The 23971-nt window shown below is 44.8% G+C and overlaps 1 protein-coding gene across 1 annotated transcript; it reads right to left on the bottom strand.

Annotated features, from left to right (window-relative positions):
* Positions 1-1311: 1311 nt before the first annotated feature.
* Positions 1312-23848, bottom strand: KIN (Kin17 DNA and RNA binding protein). Its single transcript, XM_083366140.1, has 13 exons — positions 23658-23848; positions 21994-22088; positions 21567-21610; positions 20419-20541; positions 18337-18518; positions 17038-17086; positions 14913-14973; positions 11196-11325; positions 9907-9957; positions 7692-7760; positions 6042-6141; positions 4375-4475; positions 1312-2501 (listed from the first exon to the last, which is right to left on the bottom strand). The coding sequence occupies exons 1-13, from the start codon at positions 23769-23771 to the stop codon at positions 2433-2435; spliced, it is 1188 nt and encodes a 395-aa protein (XP_083222266.1). The 5' UTR covers positions 23772-23848; the 3' UTR covers positions 1312-2432.
* Between the last annotated feature and the right edge of the window lie 123 nt (positions 23849-23971).

Here is a 23971-nt window from a genome sequence, read left to right as displayed (position 1 = left end):
AGGTAAAATGAGGACCCAGATTGTTGGGGGCAATTAAGCTGACTCTGTAATAATGCCGCTTGGGTGTGTGTGTGAAAGCCCTAATAAGCAGGCATATAGATAGAATGAAGGCTACTGCTAAGCTTGTAAGCCGCCCTGAGTCTTTGGAGAAGGGCGGGATATAAATGGAATAAAAATAAAAAATAAAATTAAATAAATAAAGATTCTGGGCGCTCGGCAACTGCGAGTTTGCAGCATCCCATAGTCACATGACTCCACTTTTTTTTGGGGGGGGGGTTTTCCAAAGTTTAGAAGTAACTTGCTTCTAGTTGCCTTAAAAAAAAAACCTCATTGGATAAAAGGGATTCATTTAACGACTGCAGCATTCTCACAATGGCTTCCAGAAAGATTATGATACTGTGCACGGTGATATGCTGACTCATTTAGTGACCATGTCTTATGGCCATAATTCTGGGATCAGATATGGTTGTAAATCAAGGACTACCTGGTTTAAATACTACAGGCCCCGTTCTTTTCCCACAACGCCAAAGGAATTCTCCTCTTCCTTCCGACAAACCTCTAGCCCAGGGGTAGGCAACCTTGGCTCTTTTATGACTCGTGGACTTCAACTCCCAGAATTCCTGAGCCAGCTATGCTCTGTGCTTTCTGTGTAGATGGGACTTGCAATGAAATAGTCCTATATAGATTCCCCCAATCGCTGCACTGCCTATCAGAAAAAGGGGGCTGCTGCATTCCCACAACTCCTTTAACCCGGTTGAGTGAAACTCTTTTCTGGGTTTGAGCAACACAGTGAAGCACGAACTACTAACCACTTTCATCCTATGATGGACAAGAAAGCCGAGTCCAGCTTGGAACAAAGCTTAGCACATTGTGTTGAACACGTATGTGTGAACCACTTAAACTTGTAAGAAGACAGCTGGGATGGCAATAAACAAGGGTTCAGTGTTGTACCTTAAATACAGATCAGCCCCAATTTGCTCACACTTGTAACTTTAGCTCAGGGAACCCCAACCTTTTGGGCACCAGGGACCGATTACATGGAGAAAGGTTTTTTCCCCGGACTGGAGGAGGCATGATTTCGCAGGCTGCCTGCGTCCCTTGGATGGGGCTTCATTTGTTTGCAGCATGCTACGGCCCGGTGCTGGTCCATGGACTTGGGGACCCCTGTGCTTTAGGCCACACGTGGATTGTGACAAGCAGCAGCTCATCATACTGGATCTCGGTGTGATCTGAAGATTCCGCTCTTCTGAATTTAATCTGAAGAGCCCGTCCTGCAAATTCACAACTTCGACGGAATACACTTTTAACGTCCAAGTTCAGAAGACGTTTTATTCTAAAATAAAGCTACGAGCCAATTTACGGGCCTCAAAGTCCCATTTACTTTGGGTAACGCGCAATGGCTAAAAAGAAACGCTGGACCAATAAAATAACTTCATCTACTCTCTTCTGTACAAAAATCATCATACAATTTTTTTTTTTTAAAAAAAAAAAACATTAACGGACGCTCCTGCCGGTCCTAAGAGCCAATTATGGTAGAGCGAAGTCCCAGGTCAAGAAAACTGGATTTCCAAGCGTAGAGCCATATTCTGCCAATTCTCCAGAATATTTCCACATCGCTAAGCATTGCAATGCAAAAATGGGTCCCGGGACGTAGCTGAATTCAGGTGGTCCACCTAACCGTAAGGTCAGATCTTTGGACCATTCAGAAGAACTTTTCCTCAAATCTGATACAAACGTCCTACAAGAAGCAAAAGGTAACTTCTTCGACACGGAGGGGCTGAAAACCAAACTGAAAAATTGGAGGCTCTTTGACGGTCCTCTGATTCCGTCAGAATCCATGACTTAGATCAGAACGGGTACCTTCCCCCCCCCCCCGCAAGGTCGGCCCACGACCATCAACGTCTTGTAAGTCTTGGGTGATTTTTGTAAAAATCTGGCCATTTAAAAAGTTGGCAGGTTATGCTACTTACGGGGCGGTAGATATCCTGTTTGTTGGTCTATCCCACCCCAAAGGAATGGAGGACGATTTTTGCATCAGGTTGTGTGTGAGAAAGCTAAACTCTTGGCTGGCACCCCTGAAGTTTTAACGCCCGTGTTTTAACTTAGCTCTACAGGTAGGCGAGGATTCCAACCGCAGGTGCTTTCAATTTCTGCAGGAGACATAAATTACAAAACAAGGTCTCTGACAGGACTCTAGGTGGCTGGTACTGTTCTGCAGATGAACCAGTCTAATCAAAATTATGAAACTGCCCACGGTTGAGATAGAAAAGGGCTTAAGTAGAGGATCCGATGTACTGTATTTACAGGGCATCCGTCAGAAATCTTGTTTGCTCCTTCAAGTTGACGGTTCAACTCTGAGTTTAGCATACTGGACTTGTTCATCTGCAGCCATCTCAAGGGATGTTCCTCGGGGATGCCATCAGCTCCTTTGTTCAAAGGGAGGCCAACTTGGAAATGTCTTCGTATGGAACACCCTCTACCTGACGTCCTTTCAGAGGTCCCTGCACGAGAGAAGTTAAACAAAAGGAAGTTTTAAGGATGTTCGAGCTTGTGGATACCAAGAAAACAAACCATGGCATCATCTCACACAAGGCCCACAACATTACATCAGGGGGCCTCCAAGCTTGGCAACTTGAAGAGCTGTAGACTTGTCTATGAAGATGCTCAGTCACCCAGGTCATGGTTGAACCAAAGGGGCTTTTTTCAAGAGGCAACTGACTTTTTCTTTTTCCTTGAAGACGCTTCGCTTCTCACTCTTGGATGAGAAGCGAAGCGTCTTCAAAGAAAAAAAAGAAAGTCCAGTTGCCTCTTGAAAAAAAGCCCCTTTGGGATGACTTGTAGACTTCAACTTCCAGAATTCCTGGGCCATGTTGGCTGAGGAATTCTGGGAACTGAAGTCCACAAGTTGCCACGTTCGGAGACCCCTGCATTACATGAAGACCCAGCTCACTGAAGGAGGCTCCAATGCCGAGAAAGGTAGAAGGATAAGGTCAGGCAAGAAAAACTAGGTTCACACACTAAGCTGATTTATTGCTAAAAGCCTATGCATATAAATCTTCTCAACTAAGGGTCAGCATCAGGTCAGAGTTAGATAAGACTCATCAGCACTCAAGGGGAGCTAGTTGACTTGTGGCTCCGTAGGGATTCTAGGCTGACTTCCCTTTTCACTCCATCCCCAGGTTCTGCCACTACTTCTACAAGAAAGACGAGAATGACCAAGCAGCAAGGTGGATGGACTCAGTTACATTGATGATGGTCTGCTATTGGAAGATCTGAAGGACCAAGTTGAGGCCAGACTCTCATGGAGAAAAGAGACTGGGCAATCACCTGTCTGAGATGGTATAGGACAGTTCCTCCTGCTTGAGCAGGGGGCTGGACTAGAAGACCTCCAAGGTCCCTTCCAGCTCTATTCCATTCCATTCTCTATTCTATTTTATTCTATTCTATTCTATTCTATTCTATTCTATTCTATTCTATTCTATTCTATTCTATTCTATTCCATTCCATTCCATTCCATTCCATTCCATTCCATTCTATTCCATTCCATTCCATTCCATATTTTCTATTCTATTCTATTCTATTCTATTCTATTCTATTCTATTCTATTCTATTCTATTCTATTCTATTCTATTCTATTCTATTCTATTCTATTCTATTCTATTCTATTCTATTCTATTCTATTCTATTTCCATTCCATTCTAAAATCAATCTATATGGTCGTTAAGAGAGGATGCTGACTTGACGGCACATAATCACATTTCTCTCCCCACACATATGACGGGGGCTAAATCACTTGGGGAGGCATTCAGAGCTGAAAGCTTTGTAGCAATGGCTGACTTTTACATGTGGTCCTCGACTTACAACCACAGCTGAATCCAACATTTCGGTTCATACGAGAGACATTTGTTAACTGAGTTTTGCCCAGTTGTTAAGTTAGTAATATGGTTGTTAAGCGAATCTGGCTTCCCCCATTGACTTTGCTTGTCAGAAGGTCGCAAAAGGGGATCATATGACCCCGGGACACAGAAACCACCCCATGAAACACTTGCCAAGCACCGGAATTTTTATCAGGTGACCATGAGGATGCCACAACGGTCGCAAGCGTGAAAAATGACGCAAGTCACTTTTTTCCAGTGATGTTGTAACTTCGAACCGTCACTAAACTGACTGTTGTAAGTTGAAGACTTGCAGAGTCCAGGCAAAATTCAGCCAGGCCAAAGGAATAACATTTCATCTGCATTTACACAAAACCATGAGTTAACTGAATTAATCCATTTTCTAAATTTCTTGTAGGGATCGTAAAATAAGCAAGGACAGGATTCAGCTGCCCGCTTCCAAACGACACCGTCCACAACTACACAACAACATACTTACCGATTCGATGAGGACTGTGGCTGAAAATGTCTTCTCGCTGATACCCTGTAACGTGGCTTCATTCCCTCTGTAGCCCCCATTTAAAATCAGCACCTTTTTACCTGTAAGATGAACAGGGATGAGATTAATCTACCTGAAGCCTGATATCTGTCAATCTAAACCAGTGCTTTTCTCCTACTCCTGGCCTACTTATTAACTCCTTGGAGAGAGACCTCCCATCCTTCTTCCTTTGATCTCAAGACGTTGGGAGTCCATTTCTAGGATTCATGAATTAGGCCCTTCTCTGTTTTATTAACACTATAGTCTTCTCTGTGTGCCTTTGATATTGGAATGGGAGCAAACAGCAGAGCAAAACCTACGGGCCGTGATAATTAAACCACGCTGTGACAACAGAAATGGTTTGCTTCACAGTTTGGGATAAGCCCGTTATCTTATTTTCTCACTGGAGAAGAGCCTAATGCTAGGAAAGGTTGAGGGCAAGAGAAGAAGGGGACGACAGAGAAGGAGGAGGCTGGATGGAGTCACTGAAGCAGGAGGCGTGAGCCTAAAGGGACTCCAGAAGGTGGTGGAGGACAGGAAGGCCTGGAGGAACGTTGTCCATGGGGTCGGAATGGGTCGGACACAACTTTGCAGCTAACAACATCTTATTTTCGGTTTAAGCATGCTATGTGAATCTTCCTTTCAGCTAACCCCACACACTTCATCGCAATAGACTTATATACCGCCTCACAGTGCCTTTACAGCCCTCTCTAAGCGGAGAGGGCAACTCAGCCTGTTGCCCACCTCCAACAATCTGGGTCCTCATTTGACCGACCTCGGGAGGATGAGAAAGTGAGTCAACTTTGAGCCGATGAGAATCGAACTGGTGGCAGTCGGCAGAGTTAGCCTGCAATACTCCATTCTAGCCGCTGTGCCACCGGGGCTCCTTCATAGCTTACCGCTATTCAGATACAATATAAGTAGTCCTTGACAATCACAATAAAGTCCGCCCACGACGGCCGTATGTCGTAACGGTTGCAAAATGGATCGGTCGTGTGAGCAGCCTGATCTTTACGACCTTTTTTTTTTGCAGCAGCTGCTAACAGGACCCATGGTTCGCCCTGGGCAGTTTTGCTGAAAACCAAGAGTGCCAGTTTCCAGCAAAATCATCACAAACCATGGTCGTGTGACCACAGGACGTCACCAATGGGCCTAAACGTGGACCTCTTGCCGAGCTGGTTGGTCATGTGACTGCAGAGGGCTCCCAACTGGCGGAATTTTAAATCTAGGTCGTAAGTCCCCTCTTTGCGATTGATCGGATTTTGAATGATCGCTAAACGGTCAGTTGTAAGTTGAGAACTGCTTGTAGTATCCCGTGGCTTATGGCTTGGGTTGCAAATACAGATAGTCCTTAACGTACGACCACAATGGAGCCCAAAATTTCAGTTCCTAAGTGAGACAGTTGCTAAGCGAGTTTTCCCCCTTTTAATGATCTTTCCAGCCACAGTTATGAAGCGAATCGCTGCAGTTGTCAAATTAGTAATACGGGTGCTAAGTGAGCTGACCAGGATTTGAGAAGCTCTATTTAACCACGATCGCCAAATGAGAGTGTGAAAGACAACCAGGGGAACATACATTTAAAAACAGGGCTTCCCCCTTAGTAAGAGTTATCTTGCCCGAAAACTTACCCGGGGCTGGGATCACCGTCTCCAGATGTGTCTGGTCAAGTTTGAGTTTATCTCCAGAATCAATCAACTTTACAACCGCTGTGTACTTGTCAATTAGCTCCTGTTACATCAATTGTGAAAAGGAAAAAAATCATCCACTGATTATTGCTAAATTGCAAGAAAGAAGTCTCAGATCTAACTGTACAAACACACACAACCGCGGTTTATTTACATTTCACAACGCCTGCCCGAAACCAACAAATCACATTACCTGTTCGCACATTGTGGGAACGAGGCCATCGTATTCAGCTATAGAGGTAGTTCTGGACTCAGGACCCACAATTTCACTTATTTTTATTTAATGGATTTATGCGCTTGCCCATCTCACCTGGAGGCAGGTGGAACCTCTGTTGCTAAGGGGGGGGTGTGGCTGTTAAATCCGTTAAAGCCAATTTTACAGCCGTTTCTGTTGTGGTCGGTAAGCGAATTACCACGGCCGTTAAACGAATCATGCTTAACGTTGACTTGGCTTGTCACACACACCGCTTGGAAAGGTCGCAAACAGCGATTGCAGGATGTTGTAACCCCGCCACCCTTCTAAAGACATTCCGATTTATGCCCCAATTCTGAGCATGTGAAATGGGGATGCTGCAATGGTCACAAGGGAAAGGCTTGTCATAAGTCAAGGACTACCTACAAGACAGTTGTTTGGGCTTTCCAGGTTGCCTGGATCTTTTGACTTGCCAGCCCTGGTTAACTGATTAAACTGGTGCACAAGCCAAGTCTGTAGTTAAGCCTTCCATCACCTCTTCCAATCGAGTTATAATTTAGCATAAGAAACTGGTCCTTGCTACTTGTCCTGGACTTCAAGTCCCAGCATGCTTAGCTAGCAGGAAGAGTGCATTGGAAAGGGAAGAGAGAGAGGTTCCATAAAGGGGTCCTGGAGCACCAACACTGGAGGCTTTTAAGAAGAGACTGGAGAGCCGTTTGGGGTCCTCAACCTTGGCAACTTTAAGACTTGTGGACTTCAACTCCCAGAATTCCTCAGCCAGCTTTGCTGGCTGAGGAATTCTGGGAGCTGAAGTCCACAAGTCTTAAAGTTGTCAAGGTTGCAGACCCCTGGCATAGGGTTTCCTGCCTGAGCAGGGGATTGGTCTAGAAGACCTCCAAGGTCTCTTCCAACCCTATTACAGGTAGTCCTCGACTTACGACCACAATGGAGCCCCAAATTGCTGTTGCTAAGGGAGACAGTTGTCAAGTGAGTTTTGCCCCATTTTACGGCTTTTCTTGCCACGGTTGCTAAGTGAATCACTGCAGTTGTTAAGTTAGTAACGCCGTTGTTAAACGAGCCTGGCTCTCCCTGTTGGAAGGTCGCAAAAGAGGATCACGTGACCCCGGGACACTGCGACCGTCATAAATACGGGCCAGTCAACAAGCGTTTGGATTTTGATCATGTGACCGTGGGGAAAACAATCATAAGTCCCTTTTTTTCGGTGCCGTTGTAACTTCGAGCGGTTACGAAACGAATCGTTGTAAGTCGAGGACTGTTTTCTGTTATTCTACCCATCCTCCCTTGCAACATTTTTATTTACACCTGTTCCAGCCAGCCCAGACGTGCCCCTCTCTCTGACCAATATTTTTGGAGGACAGATAAAAAGATTCTCCGCTCACCTTAACGACGGCTTTTCTTTTGTAGTACTTCTCGCCAAGTTTCTTGGTGATGATTTTGACCACAATTTCCTACAAAATAGATCGAAGTTAATGACATGCAAGCAGACCTCTTTTCTGCAGTTAATTCTTTCTGCAATATGGTGAAATTGAGCGTAACGGTATGATTTAGCCCGGAAAATGACGCTTGTTCTTGTAACTGAGACGGACAACAGAGTCTCCCATACAAAAAAGAAAGAAAGAAAGAAAGAAGAAAGAAAGAAAGAAAGAAAGAAAGAAAGAAAGAAAGAAAGAAAGAAAGAAAGAAGAAAGAAAAGGGAAGGAAGGAAGGAAGGAAGGAAGGAAGGAAAAAGAAAGAAAGAAAGAAGGAGGGAGGGAGGAAATAGGAGGGAAGGAAGGAAGGAAGGAAGGAAGGAAGGAAAAAGAAAGAAAGAAAGAAAGAAAGAAAGAAAGAAAGAAAGAAAGAAAGAAAGGAGGAAGGAAGGAGATAGGAGGGAAGGAAGGAAGGAAGGAAGGAAGGAAGGAAGGAAGGAAGGAAGGAAGGAAGGAAAAAGAAAGAAAGAAAGAAAGAGGGAGGGAGGAAATAGGGAGGGAAGGAAGGAAGGAAGGAAGGAAGGAAGAGAAAGAAAAAGAAAGAAAGAAAGAAAGAAAGAAAGAAAGAAAGAAAGAAAGAAAGAAAGAAAGAGCAGAGGATCAGAAAAAATACATTTCCCTTCATTTTCTAGCTTTCCAAAAGCAGGGATATTGCTGCTGTTATTGCTAATATAACTAATATCTTCCATCCCCCCCCACCATCCATCCAGAACTGATGAAGCTTTTTGGATGAGAAGCGAAAGGTCTTCAGGGGAAAAAAAAAACCTCTTTTGTTTTTCCTTGAAGACGTTTCGCTTCTCATTCAAGAAGCTTCGCCAGTTCTGGACGGATAGTTGCCTTTTGAAAAAAGCACTTTTGGGACAACTGGATGATGGAGAAGTTGCACAAGGGCTTCTTTGTCTAAGCATCCTAAATACGAGAACTCAAACAATACAGGTAAATCTTCCATTTACAACCACAATCGGGGGCAGAATTGTCCGCTGCGTCTGCTGAGTTGTGCCTGATTTTACTTTTTTTTTTTTTTTGCTAGGACTGTTAAGTGAAATCGCTGTGGTTGTTAAGTAAATGAGCCTTGGTGGAGCAGTGGGCTAATGCCTCCTTAAGTAACACCAGCTGCCTGCAATTAGTGCAGGTTCGAGTCCCACCAGGCTCAAGGTGGACTCAGCCTTCCATCCTTCCGAGGTAGGTAAAATGAGGACCCAGATTGTTGGGGGCAATAAGCTGACTTTGTAATAATGCCGCTTGTGTGTGTGTGTGTGAAAGCCCTAATAAGCAGGCATAGATACACAGAATGAAGGCTACTGCTAAGCTTGTAAGCCGCCCTGAGTCTTCGGAGAAGGGCGGGATATAAATGGAATTAAAATAAAATAAAATAAAATAAAAAAATCAGGCAGTTTTAAGTGAATCTGGAAGTCTTGCACTACTGACTTTGTCAGAAGCTAGTGGGGAAGGTCGCAAATGAGGATCGCGGGACCTCAGGACAGTGCAACTGTCGTAGATCCATGTCAGTTGCCAAGTGCCCAAATTCTGATCCCATAACTGTGGGGATGCTGCGATGGTGGAAAGTGGGAGATCTGGCTGTAAGACGCTTTACTCAGTGCCGTTGTAACTGCACAATCACGAAAGAAATGCTCACTAGTGAAGGACTACCTTTGTGTTTTAAATCTCAAGTGTTAAAGAATTTGCTGTAGTGAGCCAAGAAGTTTGGCTTATTCGTGCCAGCCAAACAGGAACCTGACAGAGATAATGGATGGAAACTAGTCAAGGAGAGAAGCAACCTGGAACTAAGGAGAAATTTCCGGACAGTTAGAACAATTAACCAGTAGAACAACCTGCCTCCAGAAGCGGTGAATGCTCCAACACTGGAGGTTTTTAAGAAGAGACTGGACAGCCATTTGTCTGAAATGGTGTCGGGTTTCCTGCCTGAGCAGGGGGTTGGACTAGATGACCTCCAGGGTCCCTTCCAACTTTATTTATTATTATTAAATCTAAAGAGGAAACCCCCCCCACCACACACAAAATCCTTGATCCTGTACATGAGACCACTGTAAATGTTAAAAGGGATATGTGAAAATCTACCCACTTATTCCCCGACAGATTCCAGACCATCACTTGGGATACTTACAGGTTGCAACCAGTAGTCCATTCGGGCAGACTTTTTCTTCTCTTCTTCAAACTAGGAGAAGGAAAAGAAGAAGGAAAAAGAAAAAGACATATATTGTTCATTTTGGCCTCGTAGGTGAGATCAGCTAGAGATAATGTCCGGAAGATAGCCTACCGTACTAAAAAAAAAACCTTTAAATAATAGCTTTGTGACTTCCACAAAATCAGAAGCCAGTGGAATATTGAGAGTATGTTCTTAACGATAGAGATCCTGATATTAACTACTAGATGGTGGAATTCTTACTTTGCTGGTCAGAAGGTTGTAAAAAGTGATCATATGACCTCGGGACACAGCAACAGTCTGCCAACCATTCTTCAAACTGGATACAAGACTCAAAGTGAGATCCGACCAGTGTAGAAGATCAAATGATTACTCACTAGTTGGCAATGTTCTAGTAAATAGCTAAACTAGGAGTTACGTTTTATGAATCCCTTGATTTTGATCTCTGCCATTTTTCCTGTAAACAAAACGCACACACCCCGCCCCTTTCAAATATTATCACCAGTCTTCCCTGCCTCGCATGGGCACATTGGCAAAACATGAAAAACAATCTCTGCTGATAGAACATTTTTAGTTCAGTGTTGAACGGTGGACTCCTGAGTGCTCAGACACGTTTCTTGCTAAGCACTGATGATGTTACCTAGTTGGGTAATGAAATGTCTGCAAGAAAACAAGCTCAGAGAACACCAAGGGCCCCACAGTCCTCCTCATCTCCACAAAACCCTCTCCCCTCTAGCACTCATGATGTTACCTAGTTGGGCCATGAAAGGTCTGCAAGAAAACAAGGACCCCAAAGTTGTCGTTGTCCTCCTCCTCCCCTCCCCCTCCCCACACCCTTCTAGCACTGATGATGTTATCTAGTTTGGATAATGAAACGTCTGCAAGAAAACAATCAGGTTCAGAGGGCACCAAGAACCCCACAGTTCTCCTTTTCCTCTCCCACAAACCCCACTCCCTTCTGACACTGATGATGTTATCTAGTTGGGCCGTGAAAGGTCCGCAAGAAAACAACCAAGCTCGGAGAGCCCCGAGGACCCCACAGCCTTCCTCCTCCTCCTCCTCCTACCCACAAACCCCACTCGCTTCTAGCACTGATGATGTTACCTAGTTGGGCCGTGAAAGGTCTCCAAGAAAACAACCAAGCTCGGACAGCCCCGAGGACCCCACAGATGTCCTCTGGTTATCCCCTGCCCACTTGCAGTATAATCATCACCAAGCAGAATGTATCTGTAACTGGGTCTCCACCACACCTGCATGATCTCGTCAAGGGCGGTTTTCTTCTTCCTTTTCTCCTTAGTCTGCTTTGAGATTGGAGGGGCTTCTTTCCGCTTCGCGGGGAGCAGCGCTCCCGGGGGATTCAGCACGCTGGGGCCAAGCAAGCTGGAGAAAACAGACATGGATTAACACCCTGGTTGTCGAGTCTGTCCAGATGTGAAGGTTTGATTTTTCCTTAGTCCCCTAGTCTGGAATGGGGTTTAAGATTTCCTTCCCGAGTCCCAAGAATAACACTGAGTTTTGATTGGATTCAGGTGAGCGTCAAACGCTTGGCTTGCCCTGTTGCTCAGGTGAGGGAAGGGAGGGAAGGACAAAAAAATTCCCAGAAGCATCGCACCAGCCCTAGGAGGGTTTAGATAGTCCTCAATTTACAAGAGTTCGTTTAGCGACCAAGGTTATAATGGCACTGAAAAAAGGTTTTATGACAGGTTTTCAGACTGACGACCCTTGCAGCATCTCCCTAGTCACACAATCAGAATTCTTGATGCTTGACAACTGACTCATATTTGCGACGGCTGCGGTGTCCCGGGGACGTGTGATCCCCTTTTGCGACCTTCTGACAAGCAAAGTCAGTGGGGGACGTCAGATTCACTTGACGACCGTGTTACTAACTTAACAACTGCGGTGATTCAGGTAAGAACGGTGGCAAAAAAACAGTGGGAAAACTCACTTAACTATTGTCTCACTTAGCAAATCTAGACAGCACACTAAAAAGCAGAGACATCACCCTGCCAACAAAAGTGCGTATAGTTAAGGCTATGGTCTTCCCAGTTGCAATGTATGGACCATAAGTAAGGCTGAGCGCCAAAGAATTGAGGCCTTTGAACTCTGGTGCTGGAGAAGACTCCTGCGAGTCCCTTGGACTGCAAGGCGATCAAACCGGTCAGTCCTAGAGGAGATCAACCCTGACTGCTCTTTAGAAGGCCAGATCCTGAAGTTGAAACTCAGATACTTTGGCCACCTAATGAGGAGGAAGGACTCACTGGAGAAGAGCCTAATGCTGGGAAAGGTTGAGGGCAAGAGAAGAAGGGGATGACAGAGAATGAGGTGGCTGGATGGAGGCACTGAAGCAGTAGGCGTGAGCTTAAAGGGACTCCAGAAGATGGTAGAGGACAGGAAGGCCTGGAGGAACATTGTCCATAGGGTCGCGATGGGTCGGACACGACTTCGCAACTAACAACAACAACACTTAGCAACATAAATTTTGGACTCAAATTGTGGTCGAGGACCACCTGTACATTATTAACAAAGGGGGATCATAGTTAGGAAACCTAGTCTTAAAAGGCCAGGCATCTCTCTTGCCAAAGTTTTTGGAGAAAACTTTGAAAATCAGGACGATCCACGCCAATTTAATGCAAAAAAGGGATAAGGGCATTAGCTGCTCGTAAGATATGTGAAATGGTCTTTAAAACATGAACAGACGTTTTCAAATGGATCAGATTTATATTATACCATGAGCTACCTTAAGAAGTCTGAGGATCTGGAAGGCAACTGAGGAACAGATGTTGGATGCTGATGTGCTTTAAGCCACGAGGAATCTAAAAAAGATCCAGTTAAGTTACTAATGTCAGTTCAGATAGTCTTCGTCTTATGACAACTGAGCCCAAAATTTCCGTTGCTAAGCGAGACAGTTGCTAAGTGAGCTTTGCCCCATTTTACGACTTCTCTTGCCACAGTTGTTAAGTGAATCACTGCAGTTGTTAAATCTTAAGGTATGTGTTGTGATTCCTCGCCAGCCAGTGGATCCGGCAGCTGAGTCTGAGGAATCGGAGGAGGGGCCTGGAGTGACATCAGAGTCAGAGGAAGGCTCTGAGGAGCTCCAAGACTTACAGTCGGATGAGGAGACTGGCCCCTCTACTCGCGCTCAGGCTGAGACGCAGCTGTGCTGGGAGGCTGAGTTGGACAGTGATGAAGCACAGCTGGGACAAATCCCGGATGCACGAAAGCGCCGGCAAGCAAAGCGAGCAGGACAGAGGAATGCAATGGGGTGGCTCCAAAGGCAAAGGAGAAGGCATTAGGAAGCCACACCTTGGCTGCATTAGAAAAGGGAAGGTGTGGGAGGAGCTGGTTGCCGAAGGCAACCGTTTGTGTTGAGGATCGAGTTTCTGTGGAGTGTGTTTGTTTGCCTTGGCACATTGACTCAGGTCTGTGAGAATAAAAGGGGTTGTTTTTTTCTTGCGGTTCCTGCCTGTTCCTTGGAAGAGGGGTTTCTCCTTGTGAGAAGAACAAGGACTCACGTAGGCTGGGTGACTTTATGACTTTAGGCCAATCACCTGCTTGCTAAGGCTTCCCCAAATGACGTGACCCCAGGGACGTTGCGAATGTCGTAAATATGAACCAGTTGCCAAGCACCCGAATCTTGATCACATGAACCATGAGGACGCTGCAATGGTCCTAAGTGTGAAAAACAAGGATAAGTCACTTTTTCCAGTGCCGCTGTAACTACAAACGTTCCCTAAACGAACGGTTGTAAATCAAGAATTACGTAAGTGACTTGTGACTGTAATAATAATAATTGACTGAACACCGTCACCGTCGGTCAATTGCAGAAGGTAGCTCTACTTGAAACAGCTAACGTCTTGTGAGAATACCTTTAAAATTATTATTTTTTTAAAAAAATATTTTTTTATAGAATTCAATAGTAATCATTCAGCAAAAGGTGTTGTCCGAGTATCTTATTCACTAATACAAATTAAATCCCTAATCCCTAAATCTTTTCTCTAACCATGGATAAAATAGGTCCCAAGTTTGAAAATGTTCTGCTTCTTCTTTTTCTTTCAACCTTAAAGTAGGTCTGTCCATTTCCGCAGAGTCTAGTATTTTTTTTAATTATTTCTTCTTCTGGTGGCGTTTCTTTGTTCCTCCAGGATTGTGCAAATATAATTCTTGCCGCTGTTATCGCATGTAGAATCAAATATGTACTTTGCTTATCAAGCTTTTCTGGCATTATACCTAGTAAAAAATAAATCAGGTGTATAGTCTATGTCAGGGGTAGGCAACCTTGGCTCTTTTGTGACTCACGGACTTCAACTCCCAGAATTCCTGAGCCAGCACAGTTCAGCCTGGAAACCTCTCTTTCCCCTCAGCGTGGCTGGCTCAGGAATTCTGGGAGTTGAAGTCCACGAGTCATAAAGCGGCCTAGGCCTAGGCCAGGAGTAGGCAACCTTGGCTCTTTTATGACTGGTGGACTTCAAGTCCCAGAATTCCTGAGCCAGCGTGGCTCAGCTTGGAAACCTCTCCCTTTCCCCTTAGCGTGGCTGGCTCAGGAATTCTGGGAGTTGAAGTCCACGAGTCATAAAATGGTCTAGGCCTAGGCCAGGAGTAGGCAACCTTGGCTCTTTTATGACTCGTGGACTTCAACTCCCAGAATTCCTGAGCCAGCATGGCTCAGCTTGGAAACCTCTCTTTCCCCTCAGCGTGGCTGGCTCAGGAATTCTGGGAGTTGAAGTCCACGAGTCATAAAAGAGCCCAGGTTGCCTAGCCCTGGTCTATGTGTTTCTCTAACATTTTTTTTCTAGCCAAGTGTGAATTTTTGTCCAATATCTCCTTGCTTTAACACCTTTAACATTAACACCTGTAACCTTTAACGTTGCTAAGCACCAACATCTGCCTGTCCCAGGGCCTTGGAAAGGAGCGGAGAAAAAAAGCCAGATCCAGCCTGAATAAGCCGGATGACCAACAATAATACTTGCCTCCCTTTGGGCGGTGCTGCAGCAGTTGAAGTGCTGGCTCCTTTGCTCAAGTTAAAGGTCACTAAAAGAAAGAGAAAAGAAAAAAAGATCACTCTTTTTTTTTAATGCACCACCTTACGTGGATCCATAAATTCAGAGGCCACAGTTGCCAACCACTCCCACAAAGAAACAACAGGAATGAAAGAACCAGTAGGGTGGATTCCAATGGATCAGGGGAGCTTTTAATAGGCATTTCTTAGACCGTGAAACAGCAGGGGAGCGAACAGTATAATTTAGCCCACCGTAGTGGTCCCTATTTTTCTACTTGCATTTTTACGTGCTTTCGAACTGCTAGGTTGGCAGAAGCTGGGACGAGTAACAGGCGCTCACTCTGTTACGTGGCACTCGGGATTCGACCCGCCAAACTGCCGACCTTCTGATCGACAAGCTCAGCGTCCTAACCCACTGAGCCACCGCGTCCCTTTTAATATAGGATTACCCGTCCCAAAATCCCAGGTCAAGGTGCTGGTGATGACCTATAAAGCCCTAAATGGCTTGGGTCCGGAATATCTAAGGGAACACCTGCTGCCGGCATCAACTTCCCATCGTCCTGTGCGCTCCCACAGGGAGGGCCCTCTTAGGGTACCGCCGGTTAAGGAATGCTGACGGGTTATTCCCAGGGGGAGGGCGTTCTCTGTGGCTGCGCCGGCCCTATGGAACCAACTACCCACGGAATTTAGGATTGCCCCCGACCTTCGTTCATTTCGGCGGGACCTAAAAACCTGGCTCTTCGAGCTGTCTGGCCCAGACTGAGGGGTTTTTAATTTTTAATTGGATTTTAGATTTTAATTTTTAGGGCTTAAATTTAATTAATTGTTTTAACTGATTTTAATCTTTGTATTTTATGTTTGAATTGCCTTGTAAACCGCCCTGAGTCCTACGGGAATAGGGCGGTATATAAACTCAATAAATAAATAAATAAATATTTATTTTCAATTTTTTGTATTCTGCCTTTAATATTTTTATAGATAAGACAGCCAACGTACCTAATATACCTCTTGTTTTCCCCACTACAATAACCATGTGAGGTAGGTTGGGCTGAGAGAGGACTGGCCATGCAGCTGGTTTTCATGCCTAAGGGGCAACTAGAACTCGCCGTCTCCTGGTGATTGGCTTAAAGTCACCCAGTTGGCTTTCATGCCTAAGGTAGAACTAGAACTCGCCGTCTCCTGGTGACAGGCCTAAATTCACCCAACCAGCTTTCATTCCTAAGGTGGAACTCACCATCTCCTGGTGATTGTCCCAAAGGCACCCAGCCGGCTTTTATGCCTAAGGCGGGACTAGAACTCGCCGTCTCCTGGTGATTGGCCCAAAGTCCCCCCAGCTGGCCTTCGTGCCTAAGGCAGGACTAGAACACAGTGTTTTGTTTTGTCCATTTTCTTCTTTATAAGATTATTTTAATCTGGGCTGTCTGAGTCCATGTTTTTAGCCATTTTTATTTTTGTCCTCGTTTTGTACACCACAGAGACTCCACTGGAAGTGGGTAGCCAAACAAATTTAAATAAAATAATAATTTACTAATGTATTACTGTGAAAAATAATAATAATCAAAAACTGATTACAAGCAGCGTCAGGACCGAGTTGCCAGAATTATTCATTGGAAACTTTCCCAGAGGTTTGGAAAAACTACGGGGACCATCAAGTTTAGGAGGTTTTGGAAAACGAGTAGATTAAGATTTTATGGGACTTCGGGATCCAAATAAAAGACAGCTTGACATAATAGTTATTGATATAATAGTTACGGAACAGAAGAAAGTCTAGTTTGCTGATGTTGTAAACTGGGTAATATAGGATGGAGGGAAAACATTTTAAAGCATTGGGACGTGCAGAGTAAAGTTGAACGTTTATGGAAAAAATATCTGTTGTTACGCAGATCGTGATCAAAGCCCTCAGAGCAATATCTGAAGGAAATATGAAATTATCAGACAGCCTAATTTTACCAAAAAAAAACACCCCAGCCTGCTTGAAACTGCCTGTATTCTTCGATATTAACTTAATAATTTTGTGGTCCTGGTTTAGGACTTGCATGTTTAAGTCTCCACAATCTGTGAATCTCATAGTAGATTATCCACACATAATAATTTACCTTTCTCCTCCTCATTTTCTCTGTTCAGTTCTGTGAATATCGGCTCTTCCTGCAATGAGAGAAAAGAACCACCTAAGGATTCGTGAGCCCGACAAGAAAGCACAAAAATATCATAAAGTTACGAGTTGGCATTGTTGCAATCAAGAAGGAATTTAAGCACAAGTTTGGTATGCAAAAATGCGCTTGGGAATAAATCTAGGGGCCGTGGGGCAGTCTAGGGTGTGACTTATAGCAGGGGGACACACAGAAAAAAAAATCAATTGTGGAAACCAGCAGCTGGTGGACATATTAAGCTATTAATCTTATTTGATGATCCACTTCCTAATCCTCTTTCTCTCATCCACATAATTGTCCTCAACTTATAACCATTTGTTTAATGTCTGTTCAAAGTTACAACAGCACTGAAAAAAGTGACTTCGGACCGTTTTTCACACCTACGACCGTTGCAGCATCCTCAGGATCACATGATCCAAATTCAGAATGCTTGGCAACTGGCATGTACTTATGACAGTTGCACGCAATCCCCCTTTTGTGACCTTCTGACAAGCAAAGTCAACGGGCAAGCCAGGTTCACTTAACCACCGTGTTACTAATTGTGGTGATTCACTTAACAGCTGTGGCAAGAAAAGTCGTAGAATGGGGCAAAACTCACTTCACAACTGCCTTGCTTAGGAACCAAAAAATTGGGCTCAATGGTGGTTGCAAGTCGAGGATTACCTGTGCTACATTTCTCGAGCACGGGCCTAAGGGAATATCAAAATGGCCGTTTCTTTTTCTCATTGGTTTCTGAGATATTAAGACAGGGGTAGGCAACCTTGGCTCTTTTATGGCTCGTCGACTTCAATTCCCAGAATTCCTGAGCCAGCCATGCTGAGGGGAAAGAGAGGTTTCCAAGCTGAGCCATTCTGGCTGAGGAATTCTGGGAGTTGAAGTCCACGAGTCATGATGAGGCCATAGTTCTCCCAAGCTGGCTCAGGAATTCTGGGAGTTGAAGTCCACGAGTCACGAGGAGGCCACAGTTCCCCCAAGCTGGCTCAGGAATTCTGGGAGTTGAAGTCCACGAGTCACGAGGAGGCCATAGTTCCCCCATGCTGGCTCAGGAATTCTGGGAGTTGAAGTCCATGAGTCACGAGGAGGCCATAGTTCCCCCATGCTGGCTCAGGAATTCTGGGAGTTGAAGTCCACGAGTCACCAGGAGGCCATAGTTTCTCCAAGCTGGCTCAGGAATTCTGGGAGTTGAAGTCCACGAGTCATAAAAGAGCCAAGATTGCCTACCCCTGCATTAAGATGTTGCCTCACCTGATCTTTTCCCTCCAGGCCCCTCCTGACTTGCTGTTCGATGAATCTGGCCGTTTTCTCTTCATCGTCCAAGTCCTGTTTTTTCTTTTTCTCCTGCTCCAGCTGTCTACGGATGGTCTCAGGGTCTCGGTCGATGTACTGGATGTACCAGCCTTTGGGTGTTTCGTCGACTTTGCAGAGGCCTTAAAGAAGCATATTGCCATGGTTACAAACCTTCATTTCTGGGAGAAATAAGGAAGTTATAGAATTACACCCCAAAATTGGAAGCCTCCCTGTAAAGATACCCTTTCATTAACCTCAACCCCTGCGGCGGACAGGAGTTGGCAATGGCTTAGGACCACTGTTCCTGTCCAATTCCAGCTCCAGGAACGAAATAAAAGTAAAAGCTCATTTTCATTTCTGAAAATCTTACTGTTTATTGAATACACGGCCCGGTAAAGGCGAGGTAAAACTACCGGTAACTCTAAAATCCCAAGGCATCAGACCAGGGGTCTTCAAACCTGGCCCTTTTATGACTTGTGGACTTCAACTCCCAGAATTCCTCAGCCAGGCACACCAAGTTTGAAGACCCCTGGATCAGACCACAGCATATAACAATGACTTTCCCAGCCAAACTCCCCCCAGATGTCCACGTAGCTCATGTAAACATGTTCTCTTTGTTACGGGAGCCGTCTGCTCTCTTCTTCACACCTGCTAGAATGTCCTTGAAAGGTTTCCATTCTGCCGACTCTCAGCAAGCTTCCACAGAACTGGAGGAGTTTCGTTTCTCTAACTAATCCATTCAAAAACATCAACATCTCCTCCGACACCCCACCCACCCCCTTATTCTAATGGCAAGATAAATACAGAGAGGCACGTAGCTGCTAAATTTTCACTCCTGGCTGTTTCTCAACTGAGTGGACTTCAAATCCCAGAATTCCCCAGCCAGCGTTTGGGATGTTTTTTTGACATGCATTTTGGGCCTACAGTCTTGATCTCTAGACAGGCTCCTCTATCCAAGTGCCAAGTAGGCCTCACTCCACTTAGCTTCCCAATCATATATTGGAGCCATTAAACTGTACACTTTTTTTTACTCTGTTCCCAAATAAAGGTAGTCCTCAAGTTACAACAGTTCATTTACTGGCCGAAGTTACAACGGCACTGGGAAAAAGTGACTTAGGACCGTTTTTTCAAAGTTACGACCTCTGCAGCATCCCCGGGGTCCTGTGATCAAAATTCAGACGCTTGGCCACTGACTTATATTTATGATCTTTGTCCTGGAGTCACGGGATCCTCTTTTGCGACCTTCTGACAAGCAATGGGGGAGCCAGATTCATTTAACAACCAGGCCACTCATTTATCGACTGCAGTGATTCACTTAAGAGCTGCGGCAAGAAGTCATAAAAGGGGGCCAAACTCACTTAACAAACGTCTCGACTTCACTACAGAAATGTTGGGTTCAATTGTGGTCAGGGACTACCTGTATAGCATTCAAATGACCATCTCTTCATCTGTCTGCCATCATATTTAAAAAAGCAAATACAGATATATTGATAAGGTTAATGTCATAGTTCCGACAGATAAAACTCTTCAAAGAACTTCGAGGCATTGTTTACCTTAAAGGATCTTTATTTGAGTGGCATAGCATCAGCACTAGTCCAGTTGAAGCCAAAAACTGAGTTCCCCTCCCCAGAGCACATAGTATCAAAGCACAATTCCCTCCTCCTGTTAACAGTCATAAATCACATTCCCCAATTAGTTTGAAGCCCCCGGCTTCTCCTCCAGCTCTCCAGCCCGCCAATTCTTTGTCATCTCTTATTTCCATAACCTTGGTTCTCACACTAGATTCAGTGTTTTTATGTCTAGCTAGACTCTCCTGCACATTCCTCCTTCCTCCCCAGCATCATCCAATTCTAAAAGCAAAAAAAAAAAAGAAAAGAAAATGGTTGCGTCTCCATCTGTTGTCAATGCAAAAATATCCGATGTTAGCAGCGTTGACAGTTCGCTCGTTTTATCAGCAATCTCTTCTGTTTAGCAACTGGCACAACCGCCCCAAGCATCCCAGCAACTCCCAGGAGGGGATCCGTACAAGCAGAGCCTTACCTTCCCTCCCAAGCCACTTCGTAAAATCCGTCAGAGTTTCCCACTGGGTAGCATTCATATGGATGTGTTCCCGATGACTAATATATTCATTATAGACTATATTGTTGTGGACCCTCTTTGTTCCTGGGAGGAGGAGGAGGAGAAAAAAACAACACACCACACTCTTAATTCGAAGCTTCCAACTGAACTGAAGAAGCATCATTTTACTGCAGCTCTTCCATTGTGGAATAGCATTTCCCCCTAGATTGGTATGGTGCCCACCCTACCATTGTTCCAAAGTTTTTAAAATGTGGCTCTGCTTCCATGCCCGGGATTTGGGTGGATGCCAAGTCTGCGAGGGTTGGGGTTTTTTTTTGGGCTGGGCTATGTCTAATTGTTTTCCTCTTCTGGATGTAGATGATTTTTTATTAATGAAGGTGAATATTTGTAGCTCAAGGTTGAAATGAGGGGTCCCGAGTGCTCCCTGAGGTTGCCTGTTTTCTTACAGATGTTTCATTACCCAACTAGGTAACATCATCAGGGCTAGAAGGGAGTGGGGCTTGGGGGGGAGGAGGGGGAGGAGGAGGAGGAGGAGGAGGAGGAGGAGGAGGAGAACTGTGGGCTCCTTGGTGCTCTCTGAGCTTGCCTGTTTTCTTGCAGATGTTTCATTGCCCTAACTGATTAGCACTGACGATGTTACCTAGTTAGGGTAATGAAACGTCTTCAGGAAAACAAGCCAGCTCAGAGAGCACCAAGGGCCCCTCATGACTTTAATTGCTTGAGCTTTTTTTCTTTGGGTTTTATTCTTAACCACTCAGTTTGTTCTGGGAATCAACCACTGGTGGCCCGGTGGTTAAAGTGCAGTATTGCAGGCAAACTCTGCCCACTGCCAGGAGTTTGATCCTCAAGGGGGACTCATCCTTCCGAGGTCAGTAAAAATGAGCACCTGGATTATTGGGGACAATATGCAAATAATGCTATTATTATTATTATTATTATTATTATTATTATTATTATTATTATTATTATTATTATTATTATTATTATTATTATTTGTAAATTGCCCAGAAAGGTGCTATAAAGCGCTAGGGGGAAAGGAGCAGTAGATAAGCCCAAATGCAGTTACTAGTCTCCAAATCTAATTTAAACAAACAAATAAACCAATTTACCAAATCTTCTCCTCAGAAGTTCTAGGAAATCATTCCGGAATTCCCTAGAGGAATATGAAAGAGACAGTTTTTATCTGTTAACACTAACTGCGTCAATTCAATTTATATTATAGCCTTTGAATAACACGGAAACCTTGTCAGTCAGAACAGAAAGATGACGCGCCCCGCACCCCAAAAAATGGAGGATAGCTTGCTAGGCCATGAATTAAGTCTCCAGGAGAGCCTTTGCTAAGCTTAATTGAAAGCAAACTTCCCCCCCCCCCCACCTCCCGCTCCCTACAAGACGAGAAAATTCTAAAATTTCTCTAAAGAAATAAACACAAGTCTATCCAGGCACTTTCGTATAGCGACTTGCCGCCACGATGCTGCACAAAGTTCAGCGGAAGCAGACCGTGAAATGCGACGTGAAGTTATAGGCCAAACTCACTCTGAAAAATAATCCATGAATTGCTGAGGGTTTTCAGATGCAAGGAGCAGCTGTCGCTGGTGAGATTCGGACATGCAGTGACATTTAAAGCCATTCTGGAAAGAAAAAGACAAGGACGCTGCATTTGAAAGACACCAAAACGGAGTCAAAATTCCCCAGCAAACCTCGAACAGGTATCATGAGTAGCTAAAGCGTTTTTAAAAAAACACACACACATGGAGATTAAATGACAAAGAAACTACGGAGTTCATTTGCTCAGCTGACGAGAAGCTACCAAAAGAACAAGTTATTTACCCTCCCAAAGTGGCAGCAATCCTAGAAGTGGCAACCTTTAATAATCTCCAGATATTAGACTTGGTTGATTTCTGAAGTCAACTCGGCTAAATAATTAAATAAGCCAGTCCGACTTAAATTCAGTACAGCCATTTGTCCTTGTTTAGCTTTGTCGGCTAAAGATCTAACATCACTGTCACTGTTCAGCCAATAAACTATGTTAAGTGTTTGGTGTCCCAGAATATGGTACAAAGTCACACCATGAAGCTGGGCTTACCGGCCGCTGCATTGTACAACCCCAGAAAATCAAAGAATTCAGGCATAAGCGCCTGGTGCCCTTTCATGGGCTGATTTATCATCAGTCTTAAACTGTTGGGAACTCTTTGGTCTAACGGGGTCTTTTTTTCCAAACTTGGCCACTTTAAAATGGGTGGACTTCCAGCTCCCAGAATTTCCGAGACAGCAATTCTGGGTATTGAAGTCTACTCATCTTAAAAGTGGCCAAGTTTGAAAAAAGGTGGCTTAATACAAGACTAATGAAAAGGACCCCAATCTCACAGAAGGATGGCTGAGAACGCAAAACGTCTTCATATTATATATTGCCCAAAGGCTCAGTTGAAGAACCACAGTGCTGAAACCTGGAAAATCAGACCTGTTCCATCAATGGAAGATTTTAAGAAGAGATTGGACAGCCACTTGTCTGAAATGGTAACAGGGTCTCTTGCGTGAACAGAGGGTTGGACTAGAAGACCTCCAAGGTCCCTTCCAGTTGTGTCCGGTTCTGTTCGATTATTATATTCCATTCCCTATTCTATTATTCTATCCTACCCTATATTCTATTCTATTATCCTATCTTGTCCTATCCCTTATCCTATATTCTATTGCAGGGGTCTTCAAACTTGGCCCTTTTATGACTTGTGGACTTCAACTACCAGAATTCTCAGCCAGAGTGCCTGGCTGAGGAATTCTGGGAGTTGAAGTCCACAAGTCATAAAAGGGCCAAGTTTGAAGACCCATGTTCTATTGTATTCATCCTATATTCTATTCTATTCTCCTATCCTATTCCATATCCTCTATTCCAGGGTTCTTCAAACTTGGCCCTTTATGACTTGTGGACTTCAACTCCCAGAATACTTCAGCCAGCGTGCCTGGCTGAGGAATTCTGGGAGTTGAAGTCCACAACTCATAAAGGGACCAAGTTTGAAGACTTCTATTTCTATTCTATTCCCTATCCTCTACTCTACTCTACCTTCATGGTGGAACAAAATCACCATAAGACATGAGAAGAGTCAACCTAAATCCGGCTGAGGACGGAAACGGACATCCGAGGATAGGGCTTCTTTCCGCGCGCCCAGATATACTGCCCCTGCGCCTGGAGGCTCTCCCTTTACCTCGTCCCGGCACTGCTTCTGGCACATCTGGCAATACCAGCGCAGCTTCTGCAGCCCCTTCGACTTGATGCGGTTGGCGATGGCCTTGGGGCTCAGGAAGTCCGTCTTCCCCATGGCGAGGGATGCGAAGCAGCGGCGCGACGAAGCACCCGGCGGTTGAGACCCTCACTTCCGGACTCTCGGCGGCGGAGGCGGAAGACCTGACCGGAAACGGAAGTGATGTGACAGGAAGTCTTTATCGTTGACCTGAGGAAGACTTTCGCGCTGCTAGAGCATTCCTGATGAATTCTTTCCCTCCCCCCCCCATGGAAGTT

Source organism: Vipera ursinii (assembly GCF_947247035.1).
Source record: "Vipera ursinii genome assembly, chromosome: 6".
Lineage (NCBI taxonomy): Eukaryota > Metazoa > Chordata > Lepidosauria > Squamata > Viperidae > Vipera > Vipera ursinii.
Note: the sequence above shows the minus strand (reverse complement) of the source record. Positions and strands in the feature narration are given on the sequence as shown.

Coding starts and splice junctions, on each gene's coding strand:
- KIN (XM_083366140.1), bottom strand. CDS start 23,771: ATGGGGAAGACGGACTTCCTGAGCCCCAAGGCCATCGCCAACCGCATC. Junction 21,611..21,993: donor TTCATGGATTATTTTTCAGA/GTGAGTTTGGCC, acceptor ATATTCCTCTAG/GGAATTCCGGAATGATTTCC. Junction 11,326..14,912: donor GCAGCACCGCCCAAAGGGAG/GCAAGTATTATT, acceptor TGTTTTCTCCAG/CTTGCTTGGCCCCAGCGTGC.